Source organism: Schistosoma haematobium, chromosome 2 (genome assembly GCF_000699445.3).
Source record: "Schistosoma haematobium chromosome 2, whole genome shotgun sequence".
Classification (NCBI taxonomy): domain Eukaryota; kingdom Metazoa; phylum Platyhelminthes; class Trematoda; order Strigeidida; family Schistosomatidae; genus Schistosoma; species Schistosoma haematobium.
The window spans coordinates 34,375,015-34,389,753 of record NC_067197.1 but is presented as its reverse complement, the minus strand read 5'-3'; the positions used below and the strand labels follow the sequence as shown (position 1 = coordinate 34,389,753).

At 31.6% G+C, this 14,739-nt stretch overlaps 1 protein-coding gene across 2 annotated transcripts in view; it reads left to right on the top strand.

Annotated features, from left to right (window-relative positions):
* Positions 1-14,739, top strand: part of GALR2_4 (Galanin receptor type 2) — a gene marked incomplete at both ends in the record, with an annotated part of 80,724 nt that overhangs the window by 37,030 nt on the left and 28,955 nt on the right. Inside the window, 2 exons of one of the 2 annotated variants that reach the window (XM_035734278.1) lie at positions 1,124-1,189; positions 4,732-4,864. In XM_035734278.1, coding sequence (XP_035589018.1) covers positions 1,124-1,189; positions 4,732-4,864 — 199 coding nt within the window. Of the gene's footprint in view, positions 1-1,123; positions 1,190-4,731; positions 4,865-14,739 lie in introns of those variants that run through there. The other variant, XM_051215024.1, reaches the window with a different exon arrangement.

Below are 14,739 nucleotides of genomic sequence, written 5' to 3'. Positions count from 1 at the left end.
TGTTCTTATATACAAATTCATCACATGAAATAATTTAAGTAACACTTAATATTACACAAAAATATACAAACAAACAGACAAACATGGATTGAAATCAACTTTGCTTTGATAAATAGTTGTAATCTACTTTAATGTATTCAAGTATATAGAATAATCTAAGTAGTTTATTCAGTTAGTAACAACGATTCTTGCACGAATGTATATCTTTTCTTTGCTAAATATTTATTATATAATGAATATTTAGTTAAAACAATTAGATAACTGTGATAATTCACTAATAATTAACTTGAAAACAGCTGTTTAATATCTTACATTATAATTAGTGAAGAATATATATGTTCTTATAACATTGATATAGACACGTAATTAATACGATGAAACTAGGTTGTTTTTAATTTAAATTAGTGTTCATTTAACAACTAAACAAATATTAATGTTAATCTTCTTAGGTGTTATAAACTCTGATAGTTAACTATGCAATAATATACACATTTTGATATTTGGTTGATTTATTATGTTATATGAAATGGTAAAGAAGATTTGTAGTTCAGGTGGATGATTTTGATAGAGTTTCGTTCTCTGAGCTGAATGGTTTGATTGTGGAGCTTTCATTGTTCTTCTGAACGATATCATCAGCACAAACTTCAGGCACCTGAGCTCAGAGAACAAGACTCTATCAAAATTATGTTATATTTTACTAAAAAGTTATATTGTTAAATGATCATTGGAAATATAAAAGAGTTTAGACACCTTTTGTAGTTGTAAAGGATTACATTTTATTAACTTAAAATGTAACTTCATAATTAATATCATGGACAGATAGTCAAACAATCGTTTAAAATCAAGAACTACTGGACAACTATTCCGCAATATTATCTAACAACTCAATAGTAGTCATATACGAGAACATCAGGAATTAGAGACAGGATCTTCAGGTTTTGGTGCAAGTAACTAACGTATAGACTATTAAGCCGGTATTCAGTGATTTACATTTCCGTTCGATGAATAACTACTTTAGTTAACATTTGTTATTGTTTCGGTTACACAATCATTTAAACACGACAATATCTGAATGGAATCCTCATAAGCGTTTGATGATATTTTCGAAAATATTAAACATTCTATGCAAAAAGATAGTTTTAAAGTTTATTTCTCAAATGTATCTACTAAATTTTGTCATTCGTATAAAGTAAGTAAACCATAAATACTCATGTAAAATACTGAGTCAAGATTAAATATTGTTAAAAACAATTAGGCTTTAAGGTTTTCGGTTCCCTTATGATATTTGTGAATTAAGGAACTATTAGACTATTTTAATATGAACAGTTCTATTATGGACGGCAGCTTTTAAACAATAGCAGTAATTGTCCGCTACCGCAGAAAGAAGATCAAGTGTAAGAAAAAAACTTCAACGGTAAACCACCACTCTATTTGGAATTTCTTCGTGTTTGGCTTTGCTCAATAAAAGAAAGACCTGATTACATTGAGATCTATGTGATAAAGATAGTGTTATATAGATATAACCGGCTGAAAACGTTAGTAGAAGAATTAAAGTTGAAGATAATCACAATTCAGAATGAATTTTAGCTAGACTTTTTTTGAATAAAAACAATTCAATTAAATATTGACAGTTAAATGCTAAATTATTAAGATTTGTTTTGTTTTAAGAATGGTTTATTCCATTTAAACAATATGATATTGAACAGAGCGATTATCATTATTAATTTATAAAATGTGGTGTCAAATGATCACCAAGACAGTGGTAACTAGCCTATTTATAAAATAATTACATATTTATTAGTATGGCGTTGTGGAGATTATTAAGTTTTTGATTGAGATCATGAACCGATTGATGTCAAACCACCATTACAAACCCGTAAGCATTGGACGGCCGTTTCGTCCTAGTATATGATTCCTTAACAGTGCCCACCCACGATCCCACCTGCGGGATTCGAACCCAGGGCCTTCGGTTTCTTGCGCGAATCCTTGGAGAGCAAGTGCGAATTCGTGACAGGGGAGCTAATCCATGTCAGGTAGAGACAGGTATCTACCTTAGTACAATGGAAGATGGTCGAGCAATTCCGTGGGATTCGTTGGGGTTAATCATTAATACTGTAGTGAACACGGACACCAGCATGCACCAATCAAATCACAATTGACGGAGAAGATTTGGAAGATGTAAAAGCCTTTACGTATTTGGGCAGCATCATTGATGAACATGGTGGATCTGATGCAGATGTGAAGGCGTGGATCAACAAAGCAAGAGCAGTGTATTTACAACTGAGGAACATCTGGAACTCAACACAACTGTCAACCAACATCAAGATCAGAATTTTCAATACAAATATCAAGACAGTTCTACTGTTTGGGGCGGAAACTTGGAGAACTACGAAAGCCATCATCCAGAAGATACAGGTATTTGTTAACAGTTGCCTATGCAAAATACTTCGGATCCGTTGGCCAGACACTATTAGCAACAACCTATTGTGGGAGAGAACAAACCAGATTCCAGTGGAGGAAGGAATTAGGAAGAATCGCTGGAAGTGGATAGGACACGCATTGAGGAAAGCACCCAACTGCGTCACAAGACAAGCTCTCACATGGAATCCTCAAGGCCAAAGGAGAAGAGGAAGACTAAAGAACATAGTACGCCGTGAAATGGAGATAGAAATGAGAAGAATGAACAAGAATTGGATGGAACTAGAAAAGAAGGCCCAGGACAGAGTGTGTTGGAGAATGGTAGTCGGCGGCCTATGTTCCATTGAGGGTAACAGGCGTAAGTAAGTAAAGTAAGTAAGTAAGTAAGTATGTATGTAAGCAAGTAAATAAGTAAGTAAGTATGACTCTCAGATTTTACTAAGATGTTCTGTAATTTTGGTGTAGAAATTCATTTAATTGTCCCAACTTGTATTCTTGTACATTACAAAGATTCTTCTGAAAAATGTTTGCTGACAACAAAGACATACGTTACTCCTGGTTCTTAGCTCTTGCATTTAAAACATGCAATTGAGAAATTATAAGGTATGAAGAAACAAAATTCACTTGAAAAGTTTATGACTAAATTAAGATTACATATATATGAATTAGATTTATAGTGTTTATAAGTGATGTAATGTGATTTTGAAGATGTCCTTCTCTAACTGATAATCATATTACAACTGTACAAATAATGATAATAACACCGTTGGGTGCCGACTCAGTGGTCTAGTGGCTAAGCGCTCGCGCGCGAGACTGATAGGTCCTGGGTTCGAATGTCGCTGAGGAGTCTCACAATAGGAATAAACGGTCGTTTAGTGCTTCCATGTTTTCCATGGTGGTCTAGCTTCAATTGACTCATGATCTCAACCATTGAAATTACTATAATATCCACAAAACCCATCTGAAATTATAAATAACTTGAGTAACAAAAAGTAAGCCATGTAATCACAATAACATGAAGAAAACATGAGCTGTGACAATTTAAGCGATCGAATAATCGATTACTATGTGAAGAGATTAGTGCATACAGCTTATATTCTTCCAAAACAAAAGAAATATTCGTGTACGAAATTCAGTAGACTGTATTCAACAGTATAAATGATATCGAGTTGTGTAAAAATGAGTTAGATATGGAAATTGGACTAGAACATTTCAGTTTATGAAAAAACAGTCAAATAAATAATTATCAGAATGGGGTTTCGTGAAGATTTTAATAATTTAATAGTTGCACTCACGAGTCAGTCAAAGCTAGACCACCATGGGTAACCTGGAAGCACTGGACAGCCGTTTCGTCTCAGTGTGGGACTCCTCAGCAACTCGCACCTACGATCTCGCACGCGGCATTCGAACCCAGAACCTAACGATATCACGGGAAAACGCTCAACCTCTAGACTTCTGAGCCGGTATCTAGTAGTGGTGTTTAACTCCAACCACCATTGTCGTGGTGTGCACTGCTGAGGAGCCCCGCACTAGGACAAAACGGTCATCCAGTGCTACCAGGTTTTCCATGGTGGTCTAGCTTTAATCAACTCATGAATTCAGTCATTAGAATAAATAATCACCGATTTTTAACTGATTTATTAATTGTTCTGCACTCGATACGACTGTATAATTTTCCAGATATCATCAATTTACTAGTAATATACGATATTCTAGGTATTCGTTTGAATAAAATCATAGTGTACACCATGAACCGAATAAATGAAAAGGTGTTAAACTGATGCAAATATCCTTTTTTTAAATAAAAAAAATAAAACGGTATTTAAATAAACTAATTTAATATTTTAAAGGATAATTACTTTTTTTCCGTTTCCTATTGTGAACTGCTCTAATTATATATTCAATAGAAGTAATGATCTTAATAGTTTCCGTGTATATAATAATCTCTGTTTGTATTAACTGCTTCATTCGTCCAACCACTATGCAATGAATTGTAAATAAAACATACAAATGAAAAAAGGAAAAGAAAAGCAATTACAGAAACTCTTGCATTCATACATTGTTGTCAATGTAATTGAACTAAACCAGTGGTAACTTTCTCTACGGACTACCATGATAATTTTTTTTTAGTGAGACTTTGAAATATTTCAAGAATTGTACCTGGCGATTAAATTGACCTTTTTCCTAATTTTTAGTATATTTAAATTTGGATGGTAGTTTTGGATAATAGTTAACCACAAATATGATCTCAAATCTATGAATGGATTATTTATTCCGTTTTTCTGAATATTTTTTTAAAAATTTTTTTATTAGGTGACGGTGTTTTCGTCAGCTTTCATGTTACTTGGCTTAACAACAAGTCGATTTTTAGCTGTTGTATTACCGTGGCAAAATTTAAAAATGACAGAGGTTCAAGCTAAATTAGTGTGTTTTGGAGCATGGCTAGGTAAGCATTGACATAATATTTTCTAATTATATTTAATACATATATTTATAATGTCTATACAGGCTATTTGAAATCATATCACTTTTATCCCGTTCTAATTACTACTGCAAATTTAAACTGTTTAAGTCACTAAGGTAATTAAGATCAATAAAATCTATGGTAACGAACAGATGATTTTTCTCAGAATTCATATTATTCATAATTATGTGTATTTACAATGTTTATGAATCGGTGATCATGATTAATTTGTAGACTCACCTTTTAAACTCACCTGCCAAACATTTTATGTTTAGTAAACTTTCAGTGTAAACATAAGAAATACATTTATGAATATTATAAGCCATCATAAGTTTATTGAAATGCATAGATTTACCTGGGATGACTTGATATAAAATGAGAACGTAAAAGTGTTTAAAAACAATAAACGTATTCTTATTAAGTTGATAGCTAGATTTCCTGCTATTTGGTAAAATTAGTGGTAAATTACATGACCATTACCATTCATTTGTTCTATGAACTAATTAACAAATAGATGTAAATGACACAAACTGCATTGGTACAATTATTCAAATTGTATAACTAACAATCTTTACATAGTTTTATCAAATATATGAATCTAAGGTTAACTAGATATTAATGAGCTGATGATATAAAACATTCAAATTTAGTTGATCTAATGCTCACCAATACTATGGTTTAATTTAAACGTAATAACTACTATGATGTATAATATGTAGGCCTTCTTTAAGCTGTTTAGTATTTTTCTTAACTAACTATCAACCTTATTCAGATTACAAGTTATAGTCACGGAAATCACCTTATAGAATTATAATTAAATAAATAAACTCTACCTACTGTGGAAACCCTCAATATCATTCACTTTTAGTTCCTTTTTGTAAAATTCACTTTTTTTTCTGATTATTTCAAAGTAGTTTTGATCATTTTGAGATAAATTCACTAACACAGGTTCAATAAATTTTCAATCAACATAGTAACAAAAACTGATGAACTTTATAACGGAAACAGTAAAAAAAATAGGATGAGTGTTTTATAGAGCTTTTGTGTTTCATTATAATAAGAAAAGCAGAATTTGGTGGGTTATGCACAATTAAAAACGTTCAGTTTTTTAAGAGAACATAAAACAGTGTATACGTTTACTTTTTTAAAAAAATGATCAGTTAAACAAATTATTAAGATTATGTAGTTGGAAACCAAGTGGCAAAAAGTTTTTTTTTTTAAAAAAAAATCGAAATATTTCATTCTATTGAAATAGTTGCTATGCCAAATCTTATCGACTTGCATAATTTTTGATATCCAATCTTCACATTAAGAAACAAATTAAATGTAATGTCAGTATAGGGGTTGTGGAGATTATTAAGTTTTTAATTGAGATCATGTACCGATTGATGTTCCGTGGATCGGTTGAGGTTAGACATTGACACTATTGGTTCAGTAGGTTAAGTGTTCACGCACGAGACTGAAAGCCCTGAGTTCGAATCCCGCGAGCAGGATCGTGGATGGGCACTGTTGAGGAGTCCCACAGTAGGACGAAACGGCCGTCCAGTGCTTCCAGGTTTTCAATAATGGTCTATTATCAATCGGTTCATGATCTCAATTAAATGCATCCTAAAAATTAATCCAGAACACATGTACTTTTTATTTGTAGATAATGATCAATTTGATATAAATTGCAAGATACTAATCAGAGCAATAAAAATTGAATTCTATACTCTCTGAAAGAGTATGATTTCCGAGTAACTACAAATTGAGCATCTCAGAGAAATGTAACAAAAATGTAAAATAACCAATATAACATAGGGGAAAAAGTATAGGTTAAATAATTAGGCATTGGTGATTGTTCAAACTCTGCAGCCAAGAAAATAAATTCAACAATCATGAAGTTATTATCAGTATAAAAATGATATTTTATACAGAAATACTAAGTAGGTGGAGTAAATAAATCATCGAATGTGATTCAGTATGTTTGATAAATATTCTGACTGAACGCTGATTCGGTTTTCTAAACTCCTCCAATAATCTCAGGCTAAATCTACACGACAACGTGAACACGAGAGAAAAGGCGTGAAATATGGAAAGAACGCTTTACTCCAAATTTAGTTTAAGTACAAAAAACCTATGGTATTTATAACATTTCAGACGGCTTTGGGCATCTGCAAGGTTCTGGAATCCTGTTAAACATATTAGCAGAACAGGTAGTCATTCAATTAGAAATGTGACACGTAACTCTTCACTTTCTAGGTATTTATGAAATACTTCTATTGAATGTTGAATAGATAAAATGTTTCCCAGAGTTTTCAAGACACCTCTGAGTGTTTTTTGAGGAATACTTTAGGTCTTCCCAACAATGTAAAATACTAAATATTTTCCATATAAAGTACGCAGAAATGTCTAAACATGAAAACTATCAGTTTATTTATCCGCGTTATTTCTCAGAGCTATTATTTCTATTTGCAATAAAGGTGGGTTGAGAGTTAGTGTAATATATCGTACTAGATTTTCAATTGTAGGAAGAACTTGATATATGCCTTGTTTTATTCAAAAACAATAAACTTGGGACACTGAATATAAAGTCACATCTTAGACTAATTAGTAAGTGCGCATCCACGATCCCGCCCCTCGCGAGATTCGAACCCAGGACTTATCAGCCTCGCGCCACGCGCCTAATCAACTAGACCACCGAACCAGCCGGCATCCAACGGTGTTAATGTCTAGCTTCAACCAATCCACGAAGTTGCACCACCGTACACCATTGTCTTCAATGAGTTGATATCTCACAACAGACCTGGTTGAACTCCACTGGTAACGGCTTCTCACTAGAACTCCAGGAGTATCTCTTGAAGTCAGTCACTAGTGAGGACGAAACGGCCGTCCAGTGCTTCCGGGTTTTCCATGGTAGTCTAGCTTCAAATGACTCATAATTTCAACCGGTGAAATTTTTAAAAATCTCCACAAAACCCATTCTGATAATAATGAGTAGGTATTTATTTTTACATTCAACTTTATAGAAACTGCCTGTAACAAGCTATTTTGAGTAATAATTAATTAGTTTAGACATATGTGAACATTTGATTAATTGAACTATTCTATAAAGACTTGATTTTATTGAAATAGTTTATTTAAAATTAATAACTGAAATTATAACAACAAATGAATGGACATACAAATTTTTGTTTCTCATTACCTCTCGAGGTCATGTTGAAATGAATACGATTATCATTATTCTATTGCTATTACTTTAGTACACATTTTAAATTCTTGAAACAAATAAACAAAATAATCCAATTGTATTCAATAAGAAACTATTTTCTTCAAAACAAACAAAAAATCATTAAACTATTCTTCACATTAATTTTCTTGTCATTACGAAATAATCTTCATTGTTCCAGAAGAAAAATTTCTAATTCATTTCTCAACAACAGAAAAACAAAAAAATTATATTAATAATAATAATAATAATAATAACGTTAATCATAATAGTAACCTTTCTGCCAGTTTTAATTTCATTTGTTTAAACAAATGAGTTTTAGTGACCTTCTTCTTCTTTTCTTTTTTAAAATAATAAAAAAAAATCTATTAATAATATAAGAGAAACCACACACACATCCACATACAGAGAAAAAAAATTGAAACTTATACTGCGTAGATTGTAATTAATTTTAAATAAAATAGGCCAATCAGTAACATATATGTATATTTTCAGCAGAGGGGGTAGGGCGGAAAGATAAGGTGGGTAACATGATTTTAAATCATTCCATGGGATTCACTAATAAATCAACTCGTGTTTTTAAATAATAAAATAGAATCCATGAAAAGAAAATTAACCTTTAGAAAAGATAGAATATTTAAAACAATAAAGAATAGTAACTGATTTTTAATAGTTAAACATTCTGATTTCATTTTTTTTTCTTTCTAAAAAGTTCAATTAAGATCAATCAATCATTTCATTAAAAGGATAATGATTATTGACTTTATATTAATAAAAAAAGAACTCAGTTCATACATGTTTTATTTTTCTTGTTATATCAATGAAGTTTAGTAGTGAACTTGGTAATATGGATGATTTGACAAATAGTTGCTTTGGGGGAGTTTTGTTCTCTGACCTAGATGGTTTGGTCGTGGAGCTTTCATCGTTCTTCTGAACGACATCATCAACACAAACTTCAGATAGAAGTCTATCCAGTTCAGAGAACAAAACTCCACCAAAATCATCCAACTGAGCTACAAATCTTCTCCACCATCTCAAAATAGTTGCTTTGAATAATTCAGATATCTTATTCGTAAAATATGAGGATGAAGACCAAAGATTTTAGATTAACATCAGTGAGCGATTATACACCAGAATAACTGAAGTGAACAATACTAGAATGAGATTTTTGTAAAGTTCTCTTTAGTTTTCATCAACTGTTAGTCAATCTATGACGATTGATTAGAGGTTAAACTATTTTACGATGTATAAATTCGATTCACAAAACAAGAGCAGATTTACAACCAGGTTAAGTAATACACGTGGTATACAGAGCAAAATTAGATTAATGATTATAACACTGAACGCATCAAAGATTTTCATTAAAGCGTATAAATGGAAGCTTCAGTCAATAGTTACTTCAAGATTCTAAAATTATGCGTATGAAAAAGGTTCAAAAATCTAGAGATTTATAATCTCAAAATTGTAATTCCAAATATAATAGCTGTATACGCATGTTCCAGATATATATACCAAAGGATGATCGACACAGTATTAAGGACTGCATGTGATCAGTCTTGATTAGCGAACGTATATTTCCATCATACTTATGAGAAATGTGTTCAGTATTAACTTGAACTATTAAACAATATTATTTACCATCGGAAAAATGGCCGTTAGTATTATATCAATTCATTGAAAGATATGTTACATTTTCATAATCAGTAGTCGAAGCATTAAATTGTTGTTTATTAAAGATATTTTGAATATATATATTGGTGAAAATGAAATAATATTTCTTAAGTATAAGAAGAATTGTCTAACAATTAAGAGACGATCCGGCGAGGCTATAATTTATGGACGAACCAATCAGATTTGGGATAACCGGTTTTGAATTTTGGCACGAAATCCATTGATTCATTTGGTTCAAAAGGCGTTTTGACATTTTAGCTGATGTTAGTTCGTGAAGGAAACCTTAAATCTTATTCCTAACCCAAACCATCAACTGTAAATCGTAATTCTTATTCTCCACACAGGTTTATAACTCCTATTTAGCCCTAGTAAGCAGGTAGACATTCTCAAGTTTACTCTAGCGTCTCTCAAAGATTGTCCATAAATTATAGTCTCACCGACGATCATAATACTATAGAGACTGTACTCTTGATGCTTATAAAATAGGTATGAATGAGTTGAACTAGACGATAATCAAATCATTAACTTTAATTTTATATTTTGGAAGGAAGAAAAAAGCGCTTTAGCATTATATGTAATGTTACTTAAATTATTTAACCGTACACAATGCTCCAATTCTACCTCATAATCACTAGTTATGTACAGTTTAAGATTGATAAATTGTAATACGCCAAATTCCTGTATGTTACTTATGTACTGACATGGGTAATGAATTCAAACAATGAAAAAAGTATTTATTACTGTCTATCTGATTTTCTTGTGTTCTGATCAGAGATTTTTGAAAGTAGCAATTTGCTTACCCTAAAGATCGTGTGATTAATATGGAAACGGAGTCAATAGATAAATTATTAATACAATAGAATAATGATGAATATTCTACAAAATAAATAATCAAAATACATCTTTTTAATAATTTGTCATTGTTACCAGAATACTTCAAAATTCTTCTAATCTATTTATTCCACTTACCAAGCATTATTGAAGTACTCCAAGTAGAACTTGTTAAAAGTATTTAAATAAATAAACCAAGATGTGTGTTTTATATTACAACCAATACTGTTCATGACTAGATACACATAAACTATGTTGAACAACTTTACCAAAAATACTTTTTGTTGCTCTGCTCCACCCAATTGTCTGAATTCCTTTAAATGAATTAACGTAGAGCAAACAAAGTGTATAGAATGAGTTTAATTTTAATTCCGGACGAATTAAATAGATGACTCTAGTTAGACAAAACCAAACCAAATCCTATATATATACCGAATAACTTATTTGTATCTCACCGATGTAATTAATGTACAAAATGTAAAGGTTTTTGACTAATTACTTTAAAATCTAATTAATCACTATGATTTATTGTTAATCATCAGTTTGTCCGATAACTATTTTTACTTTGAAATCAGCTATAAATATAATTATGAAATTGTTTACAAGTATCATTGTAAATAAATCTGATTTAATAGATCAAACCAAAAGATTTCACTTACTCTTGTCCAGTAATCATTGGCTTGGTTTTAATGTTTCTAACTTTCTTTTTAAGTTACTTCTATCTCAATTGGTAAAAAAATGTTGTGATTAAAAGTGATTGACGATAGATAACACATGTACCAGACATCTAAGTCGATGAGAGTTTATCACCACATCAATAATAATATGGATATACCTTCAATGGAATGTTGTAAACCTTGAAAACCCCATTAGTTATGAAATGAAAATGGTGATTTAAATAAACTCACTTGTAAATTTAAAGTATTTTGCATATCCTAATTGGGTAAAATCTATAATCATGGAAAAAAGACTCTCTGAAGGTATGTACACATTAAAGAAATAAACGTTTACCGTTCTCATAGACTGGTATGAACTGAACTTCAAATAAATCGGTTTAAGAAAAGTAAAATAAAATCAGGTCCTGAAACTTTTTACGAAGCATAATTGAATAACTCATAAATGACTAATAAACAATTTATAATATCAACAGAATTATAGTATGTTTATTTTATAACAGTAGTACAGATAGTCAATCATTTGAGTAATATCTTCTCATCTACCTCCCAAGTTCTTTTTTAAGTCAATCGACCTTTTAAATCAGTTAAAGCCAAAAATGCCTTTGTTTAACCTTTTTAAACAATATCTAAGTAAATAGCAATCACATTTGACCATCTATATAAATTCTCTTATTTGCAAATTAAAGAATACTATTAGATAAACTAAAGAGTGAACCATTTTCCAAAAAACTTTCAACATTATTCTGTTACCTAAAGCAAAATATATTGTGTTATAATTAAACTCATAATCTTATTATCATATGATTTGTGGAGATTGCTGAATTTTACATTTTAAATCACTAACTGATCCAAGTGAAACAATCAGTGAAAGTGAAGAAGCACTGGAGGACTGATTCATCGTGGTATGATACTCCTCAATTGTGTGTATCCACGACCTCATCTGACACTGAACATTGGACCCACAGATCTGTCTGGGGACACTTAACCTCTAGACCATTGAGATGCTGTACAATTTTTTATTTATTTGAACACATCAATATTGGTACAAAGTAGCACCAAACAGATATGCGCCATAAATCATCATTTGATTTGTGTGTGAGGGCCGAGATACTGCCCGGGTGTCCAGGCCAAAGCAGGTGATTTTCTTAGGGGGCCATACCCAGGGCCTTCGACCCAAAGGTCTAATCCACAAGGCAGTGGTGTAACGTAAGGAGATGCAGTCCCATGGCAGCCAGTGACTAACGATTGGTTCATACGCCATTTGTTTCCTTAGGATTCTGGAGCCCATATGCACCATTTGTTTGGAATCGGGGTTTTCTAACTCCCCTAGGCGAGTCCTCTATATCCGCCAACCCGGTTAAGGCGTTGAACATTCGCTTTTCGTTCACTCAATTTCGAAAACAACAATGATGCCGCGAGAAAGCAGTGAGTAGGACTTCTCTGGCAGAGGCTATGTATGCGTGGCCATGTGAGAGCATTTGGAGATGGAGTGTTGACTCTTTCCACCCTCGGTCGTACCAGGGAATTTGGGGGCGATGCTATACAAGGCCTTACATGATGAACTTTAGTGAGTTCGTGATAATGCTCAATCGTCCTTCAGTGTAAATAATTAGGTAACTGCCTCACACCCCGTGTGGCCATAGCTTCTCATTAAAATGCCGAAAATTAATTCTCGAAATTCCTTACTAATGAGTATATAACTATGAGTAGTATGAAGGATTTTCAGAGAGTATTGACCATGTTGTGAAAATCCTATTACATAGACTTCTAGGTCATATCCTTACAAGTAAATGATGATATAATGTAGTTTATAGTTTAACAAAATGATTTCAGAATTCTTATATAATACCTCATAATATTACAAAGTTCACATTATCATTTATTTGAATTATTCAAGAAAACATGGTTACCTTTGAGTAACGTTGATTACAAACAACAAACTATCGTTATATTTCAGTAACATATCAAAATCAATTTTGTATTGGTTGTTTAAGTCTTCCCATGGATGTTTAGGATTGCAATTGATCAGTTTCTCATTAACATATGTGCATTGTGTGCCTCGATATTGCCTTTGGTCACAAGCATTATAAGCTTAAATGGTGGCTAGCAGTGTAATCCAGGATAGGCGTTTCGTTTTGAGCTCTGGAGTGAACATCAATTCTGGGATTCAAGTACATCCAGCTGATGAGTCTCAAATAAAACAAAACGCGCGTCCAGGATTCCACTGCTATCCACGATCATCTCAGCTTATGTGGAAAGTATGCTGGATATTAATATGTTTAAAAAATTTCAGGAAAGTGTGTTAAGTTGAGTAGTGTTTAATGCATACAAAGAAATTTGCAGTATAGTGAATGAAAAACATATCCAAATATAAAAATTTCCGTTTAAAAAATTAAATACATTCTTTTTGTGATTTTTTCTAAATCATTGTTACCATGGTTACCTACTTGCCTTAACTAATGAAATAGTATATTCGTCTCACTGATTTTATTACCGTGGTAACAATCATCAAGAAATTTTGTTACTACAACATTTCTATTACAATTAAAGTTATTAAATGTAAGAATTGTAAGAAATTTACTACACATGTAAAAGTCCGTAAACATTGTACAACAGATTTTCTTCACCCCATTGATTGAAATCAAAACGTTATCGTGTAAAACAGGTTTTGAGCATATTAATTAAAGTTACTACATCTCATCACATTAAATCCTCAATAATTAAATTATGCCTTCACAGAAATTCATTTTCTAACCATTAGATCCCTGAATCCTAAAGTTTTTTTTCAGTTTCCCATTCTATATAGTTTTTCTATGAAACGGTCTTTTCAGTAATTTACTTTTTTTTAAAGTATGTAAAACATCACGAAATGGTATTATTCTGTTACAAACTTATATGATGGATATCAGTTACAAAAAGACCTTTAGACATTTAGATATCATCAATATAACTCATATAAAGTTAGATGATCAGTTATTAGTTTTCTACTGTCCGCAAGTTCGCAGTACGAAAAACGTTTCATAATGAAAATCTTTTAATAACTGACCACAACGACCATGAAGGATGGATTATCACAAGTGAGGAATTTAAAGTCCAGATATTAGTCTACTTGCTTCTGTGAAGTCAGGTACTTAGATCAATTATCTATCCCATCTGTTCATTACAGGTGTGACTATCTCTTAGTATGATTTAGTTTAAAACTATTTAGATTGATTAAGTTCTATATTTTCTTACATCTACTTGGCTTAAAGATTTCAAAGCCACTTACGGTTTTATTACAACAACAATTAACAGAGAAATGATTCTCATATTCTAAACTGCTATTGGATTAAAGAACTTCCAGTTGGTATAATGAATAAAATCAACTTTTTATAAGTACACCATTGATCATTTTTCTTAACATTGAATCAACCAACGCATAACGTGAACATTTTCTAATTACGGTTCTCAGTAAATTAATTTTTAAATTA